Raw genomic sequence first — 21,895 nt, 5'->3', positions numbered from 1 at the left:
GTTAATTAGACTTGTGGTGGTGTTCATTTTGTAATATATACAAATATCATATTATATTGTACACCTGAAACTAAGACAATGTTATATGTCAATTATATCTCAATAGCAAAACTTTCCCCAGGATCCAGTTACCAAGACAAATATATATTTTTTAATATTTAATAATATTGTAAATATGTGACTTCTATTGGCTCTAGGCTATTATAGTTTTCTCAAGCTACGATATACTGAATAAGTTTTCCATTCTAATTCTGTAACGGGGTTAGGGGGATAGAAAATAATTTCTTGCTTATCTTGTAGGGAATAGTCCTCAAATGCATATTTGTTTCCTTTTTTTACTTTTTTTTTTTTAACCTTCTTTTTGATTAGTATAATATAGGTCGTTTCAATCAAGATCTAGTTAGGGAAATGTAAGTCATGCTAGATAATTTAGTAGAAGGAATGTAACTTCTAGTACCACTTAAAATGTTTTTAGAAGATCTGAGGAATAGATGAGAGGATGGTGAACCCAAACTTGGTTATAGCAACCCAGGTTGCTATTAGCCCTAGAAATGGAAGGACAAGGGAAGAAGGAGGTATTATTAGAGTCCAGAGACTAAAGATGGTTGATAAGGGGAAGAACCACTGACCTGTATGAGAGGGGACCTTGGAAGAGATGTAATTACTGCTGAAAATGACCCAGAAGAAGAAGGGCAGGGGATAAAGACTTCTCAATGTTGCCTTTCACCTGTCTTTCATTTTGCCACCATTTCCCCTCTTTGGCCAAACCTAACCAGAAGCCAGTTAGCTAATTAGAAGCTAATTAGCTTCTGTGTAAGTGACAGAGACCTGTTTTTGAAAAAAAAAAAAAAATCAAAAACAAAAACAAAAAAAACTGATTATTGAATTCTAGGTTAACAGGGTTTTTTCCCCCTCCTCAGTACTTTAAAGATGTCCATCCCCTGTTTTCTGGTTTGCTCCCTCCCCACCCCTGATCTTGTTTTTGTGGCCCTGTATCTAATGTGCCCTTTTGGGAGGCTGCCTTTAAGAATTTCCTTTTACTGGGGTACCTGAGTGGCTCAGTAGGTTGGGCATCCCACTTTGGCTCAGGCCATGATCTCATGGTTTGTGAGTTCAAACCCTGGTTTGGGCCCGCTTCGGATCCTCTGTCCCCATCTCTTTCTGCCCCTCCCCTGCCTATGCTCTCTCTCCCAAAAAATGAATCAACAGTTAAAAAAAAAAAAAAGAATTTCCTTTTGTCACCTTTTTGCCCCCTTTTTTTGTAATTTAAGTTTTGACTAGGTAATACATGTTTATGGTTCAAAATTCAAAAAGTATGGTGGATATACAAAAAGTATGGTGATATATCTTGCAATTTATGTTTCCATTTCTATAGGCAATCAATGTAATTATTTTCTTGGGTTGCTTTACAAAAGATATTTTATGCATATACAAGAAAAAAATTGATTCCCTTTTCCTCCATTTTACAAAAATTTTAGTATAGTACATACACTGTTCTGTACTTCTTTTTTTCACTTGGATATCTTTCCCCATTAATATAGAAAGGGCTTCATCAGCCATTAAAGTGGCTGCAGAACATTTCAGTCTTATGGATATATAAAAATTTAATTTAATTAACCAATACTCTACAATGGGTATTTACTTTTTGTTCCAATCTATTACTGTTATCAACAACACTTTAATGAAATGCCATGTATGAGTGGTCCTTGGAATATGTACAAGGATATACATATATATTTTTAATGTAGGTTTGTTGGCTTATTTATCTATCTATCTATCTATCTATTTATTTATTTATTTAGAGAGAACAAGTGGGGGAGGGGCAGAGAGCGACTCCCAAGCAGGCTCCACACTGTCAGTGCAGAGCTCAACTCAGGGCTTGAACTCAGGAACCATGAGATCATGATCTGAGCTAAAATCAACGGACACTTAACAAACTGAGCCACCCAGCAACCTTGCACAAGGATATTTGTATACTGTAGATGTATCTTAGGAGAATTGCTAGATAAATGAATTTGACATTTGTTATTTTGGTAGATAAGTTTCTTCTGTAAAGGTTGATCCAATTTACAATACTGCCAGCACTATAAGAGTACCTGTTTGCCTACACCTTTGTTAATACTTGTGTTTTTTAAAAAAATTTATGACAATTTTCAAACCTATTCAAAAGTAGAAGCAATATTATAATGAACTGCCCTTACCTATCATCAGCTCCAATAATTATCAACATATCATCAATCTTGTTTTGTCTATACATCCTCACTCCTTATCCATTTCTAGTTCTCTTTTTAGAAATTTATTATTGTTTAGTTTTTTTGAGAGAGAGCACCCTGTGCGAGTGGGGGAGGGGCATTTAAATGTTCATTTATTTTGAGAGAGAGAGCATGAGCAAGGGTGGGGCAGAGATAGAGGGAGAGACACAATCTCAAACAGGATCTGTGCTGTCAATGCAGAGCCTAACATAGGGCTCGATCTCACAAACTGTGAGATCATGACCTGAGCCAAAATCCAGAGTTGGGTGCTTAACTGATTGAGACACCCAGGTGCCCTAGTTCTCTCTTTTTTTTAATTAATAGCTTTATTGGGGTATAATTTTCATATTATTAAATTCATGCTTTGTAAGTGTTTAATTGATAATGTTTAGTAAATTTAGAGTTGTGCATCTGTCATCACAGCCTAGTTTTACATTATCATCGTACCAGAAAGCTTCCCCCCCCTCCCTGTGTTCATTTTCGGTCAATTCCCAGTCCCTCCTCAGCCCAAGGCAACCCCTGATCTATTTTGTATCTCAATAGAGTTGTTATTTCTGGACATTTCATACAAACAATATGACACAATGTGTAAACTTTTACATATGATTTCTTTCATGTAGAGTAATGTTTTTGGGGTTCATCCATGTTGTGGCACTTATGAGTAGCTCATTCCTTTTTGTCCTGAATAGTATTCCATTGTATGGGTATATAGTACATTTTGTTTATGTGTTCGGCAATTGATGGATATTTAGACTGTTTCCAGTTTTGGGCCATGAATATTTGTGTATAAATCTTGTGTGGACAGATGTTTTTATTTCTCTTGAGTAGCTACCTAGGAATGGAATTGCTAGATGTTGTAAGTTATAGTTAACATTTGTTTAACCTAGAACTGCCGGACTGTGTCCAAAGTGACTCTACCATTTGAAATTCTAACAAGCTGTCTAAGGGGCTTTCCGCTGCTCCACATCTTCATTAAGATTATTATTTAGTATTTGTTTTCATTACTATTTTTTTTCATAATAACCATTCTAGTAACTGTATGGTGGTATCTCAGTTTGGTTTTAATTTGCATTTCCTCAGTGCTGTTGATGGCAGCCATCTTTTTGTGTACTTACTTGCTATTGTATATCTTCTTTGGCAAAGTGTCTAGTCTTTAAATCTTCTGCCCACTTGTTAGTTGGTTTGTTTGCCTTATTGAGTTGTAAGACTTTTTTATATATTCTGTTTATACATTCTTTATCAGATAAGTGATTAGTAAATACTTCCTCCCATTCTGTGGCCTTTCCATTTTCTTATTGGTAACTTTTGAAGTTTATTCCTGGTTTTAAGAAATTTGATTGTAATTTGCTTTGTGTAGTTTCCCTCATGTTTCTTTTTTTTTTTTTTTAATGTTTTTTAATTTATTTTTGAGAAAGAGAGAGAACATGCACACACATACATAAGCAGGGGAGGGGCAGAGAGAGAGAGGAAGATATAGAAACTGAATCAGGCTCCAGGCTCTCAGCTGTCTGCACAGAGCCTGACATGGGGCTCAAACCCATAAACCAGGAGATCATGACCTGAGTGGAAGTCGGACACTCAACTGACTGAGCCACCCAGAACCCCCTCATGTTTCTTGATCTTATGCTTCTTGGATCTTTGGTTTTATAATTTTTTAAAAATTTTTTAATGTTTATTTTTCACAAAGAGAGACAGAGCATGAGCGGGGGAGGGGCAGAGAGAGAGAGAGAGAGAAGGAGACAAAGAATCCAAATCAGGCTCCAGGCTCTGAGCTGTCAGCACAGAGCCTGATGCAGGGCTCCAACCCACGAACTGGGAGATCATGACCTGAGCCAAAGTTGGATGCTTATCCAACTGAGCCACTCAGGCGCCCCTGGGTTTATAATTTTAACCAAAATTGGGAAATTCCTTAAAAAATTATTTTATATTTTCAAAGATTTTTATTTTTAAGTAATCTCTATACCCAATATGAGGCTTGAACTCACAACCCCAAGATCAAAAGTTGCATGCTTTACTAACTTAGCCAGCCAGGTGCCCCTCAAAAATTATTTCAGAAACCACCATTATGTTTTCTTAAGGGATGACATTTGAAGAGAATCCACAGTGGACCCACTGTTTACTGATGGTTCTATTCATTTTTTCATCTCACATACTGTAGTTTTTGATCTATAAAAGTTTTATTTGGGTCTTTTTTTTTTTTTTTTTTTTTTTTTTTTAAGTAGACTACACGCCCAGCACAAAGCCCAGTGAACTCACAATCCTGAAATGAAGACCTGAGTTGAGATCAAGAGTCAGGTGCCTAACCAACCGACTCACCCAGGAACCCCAATTTGGGTCTTTTATATACTTTTTTCACCTGATATGGTTATTCTTTACCTTAGAAGTTGGCAAACAATGGCCTATGGGTCAAATGCTGCTCCTCCCCACCCCCCCTTTTAAATATGGCTTCCAAGCTAAGAATAGTATGCATTTTTAAATAGTGGTGTTAAAAATGTGACAGAGATCTTATGTGGCCTCCCAAACCTAAAATAGTATCTGGTAACCCAGCCTCCAACCTAATCATAATCTAACAGTAGAGGAATTTAAAGCTGGTGGCGCACTGAAGGTCATGATAGCAACAACATAACACAAACCCACTTAATTGATGACTAGATTTACTTAGATTTCCCTAGTAAAGGTGTAACAGAAGAAAAGGCATGGCTATCCCAGGCATAAATACTATTAACATCAGTCTTTGCTGTTGTATATCATGAAGTCCAGCTTTTAGCTGAAAATTATAGACACGTTAAAAAAAAAAAAGCAAGGAAAAAAATGTACTGTCAAAAGACAAATCAATTAGAAGAACTAAATTCATATATAAAAGTTGTAGTGGAAAAGGTGGGTAACATGGTTAAACATATTGAGAATTTCAGCAGAGAGATGGGACACTTTAAGAAGATTGAATGGAAATGTTGGAAATTAAAAAAAACAGTACTAGATGAAGAATGCCTTTGTTGGGCACATAAGTAGAGTTGACACAGTTAAGGAAAGAATGAATGAACTTGAATATAAGTCAGTAGAAGTTACCCAGACTAAAAGTAAAAGAGAAAAATACATGAAAACAGAGCATTTAAGACCTTTGGGGAAATATGAAACTGTATAATATATGTCTACTAGAATCCCAGGAGAAGAAAAATGAGGCTGAAGAAATACTGATAAAGTGACAGCCATGAATTTTCAAATCTAATGAAAGACATCCAACCAGAGATCCAGGAAACTCAAAGAACAACAAGTAGGATAATTTCAAACACTTACACACTGACCTGCCATCTAGATCACCTAGATGTATCACATTCAAACTCTGAAAATCAGAGAGGAAATTTTGAAGGCTACCAGAGTCAAAAGGCATTAACCTAAATTAGAAGACTAAAGATAAGAAATAGAGCAGAAATCTCAGAAACTAAGCCTGTCAGAACACAGTGAAGTGACATTTTTAAAGTGCTTAAATAAAACAAAACAAAATAAACCCTCTCTAATCAAGAAGGAAAATTAAAAATGTTTTCGGGGGGGCTCCTGGATGGCTCAGTCTGTTAAGCATCTGACTCTTGATTTCGGCTCAGGTCATGATCTCACGGTTCTTGAGATGGAGTTCTGCCATCGAGCTATATGCTGACAGCTCAGAGCCTGCTTGGGATTCTCTCTCTCCCTTTCTGCCCCTCCCCTGCTTGTGCTCACTCTCTCTTTCTCTACAAATAAACATTAAAAAATAAAGATGTTTTCAGGGAAGCAAAAGCTGAAAGAATTCATCCTCAGAAGACCTGAACTACAAAAGGTATAGTACAAATAGGATGCCAGACAGAAAATCTACCCAAAGAAACGAAGAGAGCTGGAAATGATAAAAACTGAAGATAAATATAAAATTGAATTTTTCTTATTTTTAATCACTGTGAAACATAACTGTCTAAAGCAGAGGTTGGCAAACACTGTTCTAAAGGGCCAGGTATTATTTTTAGACCTACAGGCTATGGAGTGTTTTAACTATGCAACTGTGCTCTTGTAGCACTGAGGTAGCCATAGACAATACATAAATAACTGCATGTGGCTGTGTCTCAATAAAACTTTTACAAAAACTGGCAGCCAGCCTTTCGGCCATATTTTCCAAATGCCGAGACTAAAGCAAGTACAGTAAAACCTTAGCTTGTGGGCATAATTTGTTCTGGAAACATGCTTGTAATCCAAAGCACTTGTATATCAAAGCAAATTTCCTGATAATAATGGAAACTCAGATGATTCATTCCACAACCCCAAAATATTCATATAAAAATGATTATAATACTGTAATATAAAACAATAAAGAAAATATAAAATATAAAGAAAAATAAATTAACCTGTATTTACCTTCGAAAGCCTTCATGGCTGGTGTGAGGGAGACAGAGAGGAGGCTTATTGTGTAGGACGACTTTCACTATCACTAATGGAATCACTGCTATTTATTGGCCCAGTGGAATCTTTTTCTGCCTGGGGGCCATTGGGTACACTCACATGGATGTTGACTATGGTACAGTATTAATAAACTCTTGTCATATACTGTATTTAATGTAACTGGCAATAAGGCAGCAGAGGAAAGGGTCTATATCTGCAGGCAGCCTGACCTAGAATGAAGCAAAGCATTCCTAAGCTTACTCATATATGGAAAAGCAAAGGACTGTCCATAGGTACTTCAAAGTGACAAAAAATACACTAGTGCCAGTTGTGGGCACCTTCCAGTGTTCTGAAAAATCAGATTTCTGCCAGACACCACAGCCTGAGACTAAGCATCTGAGCATGGGAGACAATCACCCACAATCCCACAGCGAGAGAGAGAAGAATCATTGGCTCATTGTGTGACATTCAGTGTCATGTACTACTCGTACTACTCGTATTGCAAGACATCGCTCATTTATCAAGTTAAAATTTATTAGAAATGTTTGCTTGTCTTGTAGAACACTCACAGAACAAGTTACTTGCAATCCAAGCTTTTACTATATTGTAGTGAAACGTTGGTTTAAAGTGAAAATGAATGACAAGAATACCACAAAGATTATTATAGTAAACCTAAAGCAGCATAATATTTGAAGGTATGCTGGGACTTCTTAAAGATATATATTGTAAATCCTAGGGTAACCACCAAAAACATTGAATACAGAGCTGGCCATATTAAGCCTAAGTAGAGATAAAATAGAATCATAAAATTATTCAGTCCAAAAACAGGTGGAAGAAGAGGTCAAGGGCAACAATGAACCAGAAAGAACAACAGAAAACAATTTATTAAGGGGCACCTGGGTGGCTCAGTTGTTTAAGCATCCCACTCTTGATTTCAGCTCAGGTCACGATCCGTGGATTGTGAGATTGAGCCCCATGTCAGACTCTGAGCTGACAGCACAGAGCCTGTTTGGGATTTTGTCTCTTTGTCTCTCAAAAAAAAAAAAAAAAAAAAAAACACAACTATTAAGAGAGTAGGTCCTAATCTAAGCACATCAAAAATTATATTACATGTAAATAATCTAAGCCTATTAAAAACAATGGTTGGTTGGATAGAAAAAACAAGATCCGCTAACAGGTATATATATCCATACCCCTATGTCCTTTTTTTATGTGAACAGATACATACTTTACTTTTTTTTTAAACTTAATATTATATCTTAGAGATTCCTCCCTAGTGATATAGATTTAGTTTAAGCTCCTGTTTATATCTCATAATATTCTATTGTGCAGATGTACTATAATTTATTCAGTCATATCTTCTAATGATAGATATTTGGATTGCTTACATTATTTTCATATTCTAAATAGTACTATAATTAATATCCTTTTGCATACAATTTTTTGTTTACATTTTTACCAGTAGATTTTGGGGTGCTTTCCTAGAGTCTGTCAAAGAATGAATAGATATGTAATTTGCTAAGTAGTCCATAGTTCTCTCTATAATAGCTTGTCACATTTTACATTGTCACCTACAAAATTAGGCCTTGTTTACCTTCGACCTCACCAACTGAGTATAATCAAACTTGATTTTTCTGCTAAAGAGAAATGACATTTCAGTGTAGTTTTAATATGTATTTTTTTTTATTGTGAATGAAGTTTAACATTTTTCTGCATATCGTTACAAACCATTATTTTTTCATTTATCTTTTGATTTTGCTTATGTTTTTTAGACATTTTAAAAATGTAATTAAAATTTGTCAGTATTTCTCTCTTGCTTCAGAACCTTTTTTTAAACTTTTTTTTAATGTTTATCTTTGAGAGAGAGAGAGAGAAAACGAGCGGGGAGGGGCAGAGAGAGAGGGGGACACAGAATCGGAAGCAGATTCCAGGCTCAGCTGTCAGCACAGACCCGAATGCAGGGCTCGAACTCGTGAACCATGAGATCATGACCTGACCGAAGTCAGAAGTTTAACCAACTGAGCCACCCAGGTGCCCCTATTGCTTCGGAATCTTGAATTATAGTTAAGAATGATCTAAAGAAAAATGATTTCTCTATAGCCAAGTTATATGGGATTTTTTTCCTGATATTTGTAATGCTTAATTTTTTACATTTAAGTTTTTTATCTATTTTGAATTTTTTCTTGTTTGGAAGCTGGAGTGAATCAATTTTGTCTTTATATAACATTTGGCTATGCAATATGAAGAAGTCAACTTTGCCCCTACTGATTTGAGATGTTGCTTTTGTTGTATACACACTTTTCACATGCAGTTGGTCTATTTTTGGATTTTTCCTTTCATTAGGCTATTTGCTCATCTGCCAGTATAATGCTGGCTCAATATAGAATATATTGGTTCAATATAGAATGTTGGTTCAATATAGAATGTTGGTTCAATGTAGGTTCAAAATGTTTTAATGTTGGCTAGTTCCTTTTCATTGCTCTTGCTGTTTCATGGTTTTTCTTAGATATTCGACTTTGTAAATCAACTTGTCTACCTCCAGAAAAACTTGAAAGTGCTTTTACTGTATGTAAAATTTTTAATTACTTAAGGAGAATTGAGTGCTTAACTTATTGAAGTATGTACTTTATATGTTCTTTACATTCTTCTAATCCAAGGACACTGGAATAATAATGCTATTTTTTTGTTGTTGTTAATTTGAGAGAGAGAGAGAGAGAGAAGGGGAGTGGGGTAGAGGGGGAGAGAAAGAGGGAAGGAAAATCTCAGAGTCTGCGTGGGGCTTGATCCACAACCCTGGGATCATGACCTGAGCTGAAATTGAGTTGGACACTCAACTGACTGAGCCACCCAGGTGCTTCAGTAATGCTAAAATTTCTCCTTCCAGCTTAAATGCTATTTATGTCATGTATTTTTGCTATATTTTAAAGCCCAGATGAGGGGCACCTGGCTGGCTCAGTCAGAAGAGTGAGCACCTCTTCATCTTGGGGTCATAAGTTTGAGCCCCATGTTGGGTGTAGAGATTACTTAAATAAATAAAACAAAACAAACTATATATATATATATATTTATTTATTTAAAATAATATATATATATTATAAAATATATATATATTATATATATAATATATATTATAATATATATATTATAAAATATATATATATAAAATAATATATATATATTTATTTATTTAAAATAATAATAATAAAGCCCAAATGAGATTATTTCTTCATGCTGTCAAAATTTGTAGCCTGTATATTCACTAATTCTCATTGTAGATCCTTCTTGCTAATTTGATTTCCTATGTGTTTGAAAACAGTTTCTATTTTTCTGTGGTTGTTTATACCTTGCTTTTGGTATTTGATATTTTATAGTTTACTGTGATTAGCTAGGTGTAGACTTAATTTTTATTAATCCTTATGGGATTTCTTGGGCTTACTGGATCTGAGGTTGGTATTTTTTCATCAATTATGAAAAAGTCTTCCTTGTTTTTGTCTTTGCCTCATTTCTCTCTCCCTCCCTCCCTCCCCCTTTCTCTCTCTTTTTGTGCAAATACAGTTAGACATGTTAGACAGGTATACTCCATTACCTGTATCTCCAGTTCTTGCTTGTGTTTTTCATTTCTCTCTCTACATTGTACTCTAATTTAGTAAGTGGATTTCTTGCATTTGGTTGGTTAAGCATCATACTTGATTGGAATTTTCTTATGGTGGATAAATACAAAAATCCACATTCTTATATTTTAGTATGAAAATTACTTATATGCTACGGAGACCCAAAAAAGAATAGTGATTCTAGTTATAACTACCAAACAATCTACTATGTGTGTCTTATTTTAAGGAAGTGTGGTACCTTATTTCCATTTGTAATAGATGAGAAATTATGGTCTCATTTACAAGCATCCCAATGACATAATGTAGTTTGTTTCATAAATAGGGACTGCAGCAGTACTCTTGTTATGCAAGCTTGTGTAGCTCATAAGCTATGATGAATGATGGAAGTCCCATAAGTATGATTATATATGGCATAATTTTTTTTACTTCAAAGGCATGTTATTTATCATGTATTTGTTTCACTATAAATAATTTATATTTTATATAAATCATTTTGTTCAAGTAATTCTATTTTGAGTAACTTAATTTACATAAATGAACTTTAGGTAACTCATAACTTGGACTAGGGTTAATTATACATCGATTAGTATATAGACTGTTAATATTAAATATGTATTATACAAACATTAAACATGATATTAAACATACTCAAAATTAGTATAAACATTATACAATAATAAATTTTTAGAAAGAAACCTCTTTTTTTTCCTTTTTTTAAAAAGTTTGCTTATTTATTTGTTTATTTAGAGAAGGAATCCCAAGCAGGCTCTGCAATGTCAGCACGGAGCCTGATGCAGGGCTCAAATTCACAAACCATGAGATCATGACCTGAGCTGAAACCAAGAGTTAGATGCTTAACCAACTGAACCACTCAGGTGCCCCAAGAAAGAAATGTTTTGAAAATCTTCATAATTTAAGTGAAGAAAAAAATCTTCATAATTTAAGTGAAGAAAATCTTAAAAATCTTCATAATTTAAGAAAAGTTGATGTCTCATATTTCAACACAATTGCCATAGTACACAGCAGAGAAAAACAAATCTATGAAGATCTTGTGTTTCCTTTTAGATTATTGAAGGAATTTTGATGGCAATGTTAATAATAAAAATTAATAGTACTGTATTTTTAGCAAGCATCTATAGCACTACCAGGGATTGTTCTAAGTGCTTTACAAGAGGTAGTTATTATTACTGTTCTATTTTAAATAAATGGAGGCATAGAGATATTAAGTGACCTCCCCAGGGTTACATATTAAGAAAATAGTGTAGGGGCGCCTGGGTGGCTCAATCGGTTATGCGTCCGATTCTTGGTTTCAGCTCAGGTCACGATTTCACGGTTTCGTGAGTTTGAGCCCTGTGTTGGGTTCTGCACTGACAATGTGGAGTCTGCTTGGGATTCTGTCTCCCTCTCTTTCTGCCTCTCCCCCACTCACACTCTTTCTCAAAATAAATAAATAAACTTAAGAAAAGAAAAGAAAATAGTGTAGCTGAGATTGAAACCCAAACACTGTGGTTCTAGACCATGGGTGAGTAAAGGGCCAGATAGTAAATATTTCAGGCTTAGCTCATAAGGTCTCCGTTGCCACTACTCAATTCTGTCATTGTAGTGTGAAAGCAGCCATAGCCAATATGTAAATAGATGAGTATGACTGTTTTCTAATAATACCTTTTATTGACAGGATATTTGAATTTCATGTAATTTTAAACTGTCACAAAATGTTATTGCAGCTTTTTTTTTTTTTTTTAACATTTAAATATGGCTAACTATTCTTATCGTGCATTATTCAACAGGCCATCATTGAGCCGGATTTAGCCTGTGGACAGTAGTTTGCCAGCCCTGCTCTAGACTGCTACGTATATTTTGGGGTTCTACTTTGTTCTTTTTTTGGACTCATTTACCCCCTACCATATAGAGTTGTCTTCCATGAGGGCTAGACAACTTGATCTCTACACCTTTTGTTGATCCTTTACACTGATCAGCAGGAAGTACAACAGGATTGAAACCTGAAGTTTCTCCTTCCACATATAATCTAGATATTTTTCCCCCTGGTGATTGCGCAAGTGCATAAATACTTGTTGACTTCCCTGAATCTTAATCTAAGGCAGAGCTAGGTAGATCATGTTGTTCTGTCTTTTTTTGCTCTTTAATTACTTTGCATGTAGTTTTTATCATTTTAATATCATCAAGGAGTTGGGTCTTGTTATTGAGGTAGCTGATAGTGAGGCATGCGTAGATCTCTCTTTTGTAATGGTGGCTCCTCTTTCTTGTTCACATAATTCAGACATTATATAATTCTGCATATTTTGTTGACTTCTCTACAAGGTCATGTGCATCTGTATATTCCTATCTAGAGCACATTTTATTTCCACTAAGAATCTTTGTTATCTCTCCCTCTTTCAATACAATTAATTGCCCTAACAGTCAATACTATCTACCCAACATAATGATGCAGTCCCTCCCCCTTCTACCTAGTGCAAATCTAACGCCTCCTCCATCTTTCAACATGTTATAATAGAGACATGTGTAAGGTACAATACTACAATAGCACAGAATCAGCTACAGAGAAGGAAGGGTGGTTTAGACCAAATTCCTAGGTGAAATTGTGTAAATAGGTCTTGAGGAGGCAACAAATCCAAAGACCTTAAAAGCATAGGAGTTAAGGGAATGGGGAGAAGTTTGCTGTGATTGGAGAGCATGACATTTGTGATAAAAGCTATGTGTGTTAAGTGTAGTTTTGAATCAGACGTAAAAGTTCTTACACTGTGATAAGGAATTTGTATTTCCTGCTCTAGGTTAATGATCTCAAATACCTATATAGAATAGGAAGGGAATGATAGTAATAAGTAAGTCAAGCAGCTAGTATGTTGGAGAAATAAGAGAGGTGAATGGAGACTGGCCAGTTGGAAAGGAGGTTCATGGTTTGTCTAAAGGCAGTAGAGTAGATGCCCATCTCATAGAAGGATGCAAACCCTATGTTATTGGGGCTCTTAGTTTTTTAAGAGCTCACAGAAATTTAGATTTAATCTGAAGTAGCACAGTTTTTAAATATTAGCAACTGACTAAATTAAAAAAAAATTACTCATACAAAACAAATGTGTCAGCTGAAGGTCTTTGCTTAAATGGTACAGTCCAAACAGCAATTTGTAAAGTCTGTTAAAGTAGTCAAGTCATTCTGTGTTTTAGGACGATAACAATGGCAGCTATATTGAACATGGATTTTAAGTAAGTGTGGAATAATAGCAAGACTGAAGATAGGAAGGGCCTGTTAGAAGTTTAAAGATGAGATAGATGTGAATTAATGCTTTGTTAATAGGGATAGAGAGGAGTCCAAATGTAGGCTGTTGGAGCTTTTTCCATATTCATTGATAGTAAATTAAGAATTACAAAAGAGTTAATAATGACACATAATTATTTTTATTCCTGACACCTAAATTCTGTTTTACTTATGTGGACTCATTTGATTTTACCAGTTTGTTGCATATCCTTCTAGATACTTTTGACAATATGCATTGGTATTCATGTGCCCTCTACCCACCCCCCCTTCACACAAATGATAATATAATTAATATATTTCTGCATCCTTCCTTAACAATATATCTTGGAATTTTTTTCCTATCTATTCATACAGATATAAGTGTATTCTCACTAAAATTCTCATTAAAATTTGCATTATATTTCATTGTATGGGTGTATTAGATAGAATTCATTTACCCAGCCCCCTGTGGTAGACATGTTTCTCTTCTTTTGCTGTTACAAATAATCTACGGATGCATATCCTTATATATGTCTTTAAGCTAATGTGTGTATGTTTGCCTGATTTAGTTCCTATAGGTGGAATTGGCTAAGTCAAATGATAATGTGTACATTGTAATTTTTCTGATGATTATAAATGTTGCCCTTAAAAGAGGTAGTACCTCCTACCATCCCTCCAAGATATCAGAACCGATTTCTCTACATCAGAACTATCATAGAATATACCAACATTTTCACTTTTGTAAATATGATGGAAAAGGTATTTCATCTTTATAAATTTTTACTTAAGTAGAGTATCTTTTCATATTTGAAAACAAAATCCACTTGTGTTTCTTTCCTGTGAGGTAGCCCTCTCTTATCCAGTTGTTAACTTTTTAAAAATTACTTGTTTAAGCTTTTTAATTAAGGCAAATCAGCAAAGAATCTTTCTCAGTGTATCATTTTGCTTTGATTGTTTTTACGTTTTTGGTCTGCTGACATTTAAAAATTTTAAGTAATCAAATTTTTATAAAATATAATTTTATGGGGCATGGTTATTATGTTATTTAGAAGAGTCTTTGTAATATTGTGTAATACTTGAGTGTTTTATATAATTTTTAAAAGTGTATTATCTCATAGTTTGCATCTTAAAAACTTCATTCTTTATTAGTGATTAATTTGGATTAAAGGCAAAAAGTGTTTAAAAAATGCAACCATAGGTATTCCTAGTTGAGGATCTTCTAGGTGAATTAAAATCTAAAGATTTTGACGTGCTTGTCATTTGTACTACTTTAGGACTGCTAAGTAATACTAAATAATTTTTATAGTTTTTCAGCTCATTGATTAGGAAATAAGTCATATTTCCTCCTGTATGAAATTATGAATTGTTAAAGACACAGTATTTTCCAAAGACAATTATTTAAAAAAGATGAACCACAGATTTGGGGCAGTCTGTCAGGAGTGGGATAGTCAAGGTAAGCCCAGAGTTTGAGAACCCACGTGTCATTTATTAGATACCTAATTGGTGGCATTGCTATAACATAAATGTTGGCTGAGAGTATTCACAGTGACCTTCTAATTTTCTTATATTTTTGTGTCAATTTTATCCATCCCTTATATCCATCTGAAAAAAATTAGATTTTGAATTTTCTCTGGGGCTCCTTGTACTAGGATGAAGCTGGATTATCCCCAGTTTAAATCATCTTGGCAGGTGTAGCAACATTTTTGCCACCTGGTAGTTATATATCATTGCATTTATTTTTCTCTTTTTTTGGCATTGTGAACTCTGTGGGCACGAGTAATGTAATTGTTCATTCTATAATTCTGGAACTTAAGTATATTTCTTTTTATTTTCTTTGAAGACACTTCTATTAAAATTTTATTGAAAACCCAACATGAGTTTTGAACCTCAATATAATTTTTCAAAACTGGTTATTTTAAAACTAACTGATATTACATAGCTTTTATCTTTTAAATTGGGGCAAAACAGTTAAAGAAGCAATGAACATTATCATTTACTTAATCTTTCTAGGAGCTTCTTTGAGTTGCTGCTGTTCTTTGGAAGAGATGAGTTTTATGAAGAGCCACTAAAGGATATTCTTGGATCATTCCAGGTAAAACAGTTTACTCCTTCACATTTTGTCTACATTTAACACATGCCTGATTCTCCCCCTAAAAATGGTATATTGGTTATTTGTTGCTTGTAAGTTTTTATATTTACTAAGATGGCAATGCTTAGGATCCTCTTATACCAGCAGAAAAAGAAGGTTCTTAAAATTAACTTTTAGCTCTATTTCTAAAAACAGTTCAAATTGAGTTTCCAATTCTATATTTGCTAGACCAGAGCCTGCTGCTACCACCCTTGTGGGTTCCTAAGCACATCCTGCACATACACTCACACTTTTTATTGATAAAGACTTTGGTTTCATATCCAATCTAGAACTCAGCCCTAGTAAAAAAAATGACTCTTCTTGCCTAGCCTAAAAGCAGGCTGTCTCATGTCACTTTTTCCCCTTGGCTATACCCTAATTTTCTCATTTATTTTCTTAATAGCCTTTGCAAGATATGTAATTTGTTTGTTTGTTTATTCATTTGTTTGTTTGTTTTTGGCACATGCTACAAGAGAGGAGGGAGTAAATCCAGAAGGGAATGCCAAAGATCCAAGACCTCAACTGTAGACACAAGAACATTTGATCTTTTTACCATTTACTTAAGAAGCAGTTCCTAGTATTGTGGCTCACTAATGTGTCCTTGGCATTATCTCATCATTATTCTCTGGGTAGAATAAAGGAAGATGTACTTTGAGCTCCCTCTAGGGGTAAGGTGTTCAGATGTCATATCTCACATTTATTTCTACTGTGTGTTAATAAGAAAGGCTGTCCATCTTTGGGAAGGAGGTCAGCTTAATAACAGAAAAGTCGTGCAATACTTTCTCTCACCTAGAACTTTTATTTTATATTTATTGAAAGAGATCTTGTAGACTGAATTAAAATAGATTTTTATTTCTCACTCCGATGCATACATAAAAATAGGAAAATTAGGAGCAGACTTAGTTGGCTAACATATATCTAAAACTTCCTCACATTCAGAATCTGACTCTAGATTTGTTTTTCCACCAAGTCTTCACTGTCTGTTTTTCTACACCCTTTTGTCTTCAGTGGCATCAAAAGTGTTGATGAAGTAGCATTTCCTAAAATAATTGATAAAAGAACTAAAAGCCATGGGCACTGGGGTTTTAAAAGCTTAAGTTGGTTTTATGGTTCTGTTTAACCAGCCAGCTTTGACTTCTGCTTCAGAGTGTTGTTAAATTACATTGACTGCTCTACACCCTCCCCATACCATTTGCTTCACAAGTAAAAAGAGTGCTCTGCTAGTCTCGTGGATTTTATTCTCAGTCATAAGTTTTCATGCTCTTTAAATGTCCATGGATGCAGAATGACAACCACAGCATGATCATCACCAGGCTGACTTGGATTCTAAGATAGCATTGGCTATAAAACATATTCTGATTTTACAGTTGTAGAAATACAAAAAAAAAAAAAATGCATCTTAGAATCAATGAAACTAGGTATATTACATATTCTACTTTATACATTCTTACAATCAGCAAAAGAAGTAAAACTACCTATTTCCATGGAGCTTATATTCTTTTGATCTCGGGATCATGAGTTTGAGCCCCATGTTGGGTGCAGAGATTACTAAAATAAATAAACTTAAAAAAAGAAAAAAAGAGCCTCATGCTTTTCCAATTGAGCCAGCCAGGTGTCCCATCGTGGAGCTTACACTCTAATTAAAGTTTATATTCAGTATTTAAAACTTTGTAAGTTTCTAGTCCATTTTTCCTTTGATACCTGTGTTTTTGGCAATCCATTTTTGAATTTTTTACTACGCAGATATGTATTGACTCTTCTGTATATGTTAGGCACTAGGCTCTGGGAAAAACAGCAGTAAGCAAAACCAGAAAAACTGCCCTATTGTGAAGTTTAATTTTGGTATAGAGACAGAAAGACAATAAATCAAATCTTTGTAAATTTCAGAGTATTTTATTTTATTAAAAAATTTTTTTTAATGTTTGTCTATTTTTGAGAGAGAGAGAGAGAGGTGGGGGTGGGATAGAACGGGAGCAGGGGAGGGGCAGAGAGAGGAGACACAGAATTTGTAACACAGAGCCCGATGCGGGGCTCAGACTCACGAACCATGAGATCATGACCTGATGGCCGAAGTCAGATGCTTAACGGAATGAGCCACCCAGGCGTCCCCATTTCAGATTATTTTAGAAAGCAACAAATGACTAAAAGAAAAATGAAACAGACCAGGGAGATGGAGTGCTGGCATGGTGTTATTGGGGAAGAAGATTTCAGTTGTAAATCAGGTAGTTAGGAAATGCCTCAAGGAGATATTAAATGAGCACTGATAATGGAAACTGCTGAAGTGTTTATAGAGTAAATGAGTCACAGTGTTTGAATTATGCTTTAAATGTGTGAAATCATAACATCTCTGAAGGGATAATTTTTTTTTTTTCTTTTGAGCAGGGTTTCCAAGAGTTCTTGGTTTTATATCCTTTTCTAGCTCCTGCTTAAATTCTAAAGGCTACCCCTCCTTTTGTTCCCTTTTGTTTTTAAAACCTCTAGGCCAGTTCTGCTACTTCTGTTGCTGTTGCTTCTTCCTACTTCTTCCTTCCTTCCTACTGTGAATTTTCTTCAGCCTGTAACTCCTGCCTCCCAGGAGATTTCACCTTTTGTTCCCATTTTGTCCTCCATTTTCTGAACTGAGCTGCTGCTGTTTGGTGCTTCCCTGCCTGTGCCCTTAGGACCCAAGAAGGGCCAACATGTAGTCCATCATGTGTACTCCCCAAAACCCTTGTGTTTGCTAAGCTTTGCAGATTTCCCAGGCTTCGACATATCTCACAGTCTAGTGATAATCCCAGTGTCAGCTTTTGAAATGTTTTTAGATTTTCTACTAATGCAAACTCTATTTCCCCAAGTAGTTCATTACTGTCCACCTTTCATAAAGATTCATACCAGCTTAAGTTCTTGTTCATTCTCCTCTACCATAAGTATGGCAAACATAATGCTGCTCACACTTTAAGATACCTGAGAATCTTGTTAAAATGCAGATATTGATTCAATAGTTCTGGGGTGGGGCCTGAGAGTCTGTATTTCTGTCAAGCTCAGAAGTGATGCCTAGGAGCTGGTCCCTGGACCACACTCTGAATTAGCAAGAGATTAACATTCTTTGCTGGATTTGAGTTAATTATCCTTTCTGTCAGGGTGTGGGCTCTGAAGTCATATTACCTGGATTTCTGTTCTCACAGTAAGACCAAAACCTGGCCCTTAAATTTATTCTTTTCTTCCATGAATTTCTGATCTCGTAAAACCTGAGCTGCTCAAGTAGAAATTTTAAATCTTCTTATCAACTGACTATAATTTTCTCTCTACCTTATTCCAAGAGAAATTCATTCTTAGAGCCAGATGTTCCATTTGCCTGCTTCTAAAAGTTTGCTTTCTTAACTTTTGGCTTCCAATAATTCTTCTTTACCTCAAAACAAAAAGATGACACATTTCTTATATGATGCTCCTACTTCATCATTATTATTTTGAATCTGTTCACTGATGAGCTTTCCATAGCCTAGTAATTGAATTCATCTACTAGATCTCCAAAATCCATTAATGTAATTAAAATTAGATTCCCAGTGAAATGACAAAAATAATATGAGAACAAAATTCCTTATGAATGTTGGAAACTAGGATGAGGCTCTATATCAAGTACTCAGGGATGAATCCATCTAGAGCAATGAACCAAACAATGCCTGGTTACCTGAATGTGATTAAATAGGGGAGAGAGACCTGGAAAGGGGGAGACCTTCCAAATGTTATCTGTCCCCTGCCTCCATCAGCTTATAACAGTGAGGACTGTAAGAAATACCAGATGGTGGGGCTTAGGTGTGGGGCCGATCTCATTTTTGATGGTGCTTCTGGAAAGTGTACCACCTGTGCAGCAGAGCCCACAAAACAGGAATACTGATGTGACTATGCTACCAATATTAAAAATGGGATGTATGGCTCTTCATGAAAGCATTCCTTCCACTGAAAAAATGAAGAGACGACCCAAACGAAATGGAACCTGCCCCAATATCCAGAAGTTAGAAATTTTTGAAAAGGGGTGTGGTAGCTGTAGCTTCTCTTTACTACTTCGTGGGTCATTGATCTAACAAATTAAACTTCTCTCTTGGTTGAGCTTGAAGGATTCAACAGAGACCTATTTACCCATTAGTAAAACAGCTCTTTGTTCTAGATATTCTAGGTAAAGATGAATAAAGAGGTTAATACCAGTTACCGTCAATTACATGGTTAAGATAAGACAGTTTAAAAAAAAAGAAGAGATCAGTTTTGTTCTTTATTTGGTTAAGTTCAGGGTATCATCCATGAAACTGGAAGTGAGATTGTAAAGAAGGGACCATCCTAGAGAATGTATGGAGGTAAGCTATTGTATGGAGATGAAACTACTAAATTAAAAGTATAGTGAAGGTGATCAACAACAGATTAGCTCCAGAAAAAAATCAGTAAAAGAAACAGATCTCTAAAAATGTATTTCCAATTCATAGTTACATGCAGCCATATCTTATTATAGTCTTCAATTTTTAGGATAAAGGGAAGTTCCTACAAATGCAGGACTCATGTAAAATAGGATTCCCACAAAGGAAAAAAAAAACCCAAAAAACAGGCTAGCAATGAATTTCTCCATTGTAACAAATACCAGAATAAATAATGTCTCTGGAGTTTTTCAAGGTAAAAAATACTATTTAATAATACACCTGCCAAGCTCTATAGTTTATGAGAGAGAGCAACAGAAAGAAATAGTCCAAATGCTTGCAGAACAAAACAAATACAAGTCTTTAAAAAAAAAAAAAAAAGTATGCCACTGATTTAGAAATGGTCAAAATAAAGAACTTAACAAATAGAGTTGTTATAAAATTAAAAAATAGGACTGACATGAGGAAACAAGTAAAAATTAGTAGACTTGCTAATATGGCTATAATGAAAATTCTATTAATGTTAGAAATGATTCTGGAAAAAGAAAATAAAAGCACAGATACAATGATCTGGAACAAAAATCTCGGATTATGGTATTGATTGGATGGAGGTAAAGAAGCTAGAGAAGAATCAGGTATATTCTTGGGCATCTAAGCTGAACTAACCACATAGAGTAGTGCCATTCACTAAGTGGGCAGTGATTATAGGCAGAGGAACAGGATATAGAAAGAAGATAAGTTCCATTCTAGACAGAGTTTCAAATATCTTTGGAACATCCAAGTACTAATGCCCAATGATGGTTAGATTGGTGGGTCTACATATATTTTTTTTAACCAAGAATATGTATTACTTTGGGGTGCCTGGGTGGCTCACTACATTAAGCATCTGACAGTTGACTTTTGCTCACGTTATGATCTTGCAGTTTGTTTGTCGGTTCGAGCCCCACATCAGGCTCTGTGCTGGCAGTGCAGAGCCTGCTTGGGATTCTGTCTCTCTGCCCCACCCCTGCTTGTTCTCTATCTCTCTCTCAAATAAAAATAAACTTAAAAAATATTTTAAAAAGTATGTATTACTTCTATAAATCAAGAGAAAAATAGATGTTATAAAGCTCCCCCCGCCCCAATTTAGGGGAAAAAAAAAAAAAAAAAAAGACCCTGGAGTAATCAGCAAATGCCAACCAATAAAAGCCCTACTTCTAGAGCTCGGCATGTGTTTTAGTAAGTCTGACCTGACCTCAGTGAAAACTATCCTCATCCCTTGGGGTCAATGTATAAGTCACAAAGATCTTTTTTTGTTCAGAATAGAAGTGAGCCTTAGTTAAGCTTTCTTTCCTGAGACTCTACCCATTTTTAATCTACTTGTCCTTCTTTGGGTAACTGGGGGAAGCAGATGGGAGGAGGTAGGGGATACAACCTCCCAAACAAGAAGAGGCCCAAAGCTATCTTACTGCAATAGTGTTGAAAGAGAAGAATAAGAAGAATCAAAAGTAAAAGCACCAGCCACTAGAGAGGAGTTATGTCTATCCTGTTTCACTGGGGCAAGTGTTGATCTCTCCTAAGAAGTCAGAGTGTGTATATTCGTTGGCATTATAAACCAGCATAGCTCCCAGGTTTTATTTTTAGCTACTATGAAGTTTAGAACCAACCACTGACTTTCTCCTAAAACCTTTTGGACTATATTCCCTTCCTAGACTACTTGGAATAAGTTGCCCAAAGACTTAATTTGGCAAAGTCCTAATCTTAGTATTCAAAACCACCTTTGTAGTGCTGGTTAAGAGGCTTTAAAGACTATGATCATGTCAACTTAAGAGCAAGACATTTTGAGGGGCAGTTTCAAAATTGTGTGTCCTTATTTTTTTCTTCTCTAATAG

At 35.2% G+C, this 21,895-nt stretch overlaps 1 protein-coding gene across 3 annotated transcripts in view; it reads left to right on the top strand.

Moving 5' to 3' along the window:
* Nucleotides 1–21,895, top strand: part of ZNF654 (zinc finger protein 654) — a 94,906-nt gene that overhangs the window by 40,205 nt on the left and 32,806 nt on the right. For all 3 annotated transcript variants that reach the window (XM_030329720.2, XM_030329718.1, XM_032594766.1), the window contains exon 3: nucleotides 15,525–15,606. In XM_030329720.2, coding sequence (XP_030185580.1) covers nucleotides 15,525–15,606 — 82 coding nt within the window. The remainder of the gene's footprint in view (nucleotides 1–15,524; nucleotides 15,607–21,895) is intronic.

The sequence above is a fragment of the Lynx canadensis genome, chromosome C2, assembly GCF_007474595.2.
Source record: "Lynx canadensis isolate LIC74 chromosome C2, mLynCan4.pri.v2, whole genome shotgun sequence".
Lineage (NCBI taxonomy): Eukaryota > Metazoa > Chordata > Mammalia > Carnivora > Felidae > Lynx > Lynx canadensis.
This window is presented reverse-complemented; position numbering and strand designations above follow the sequence as displayed.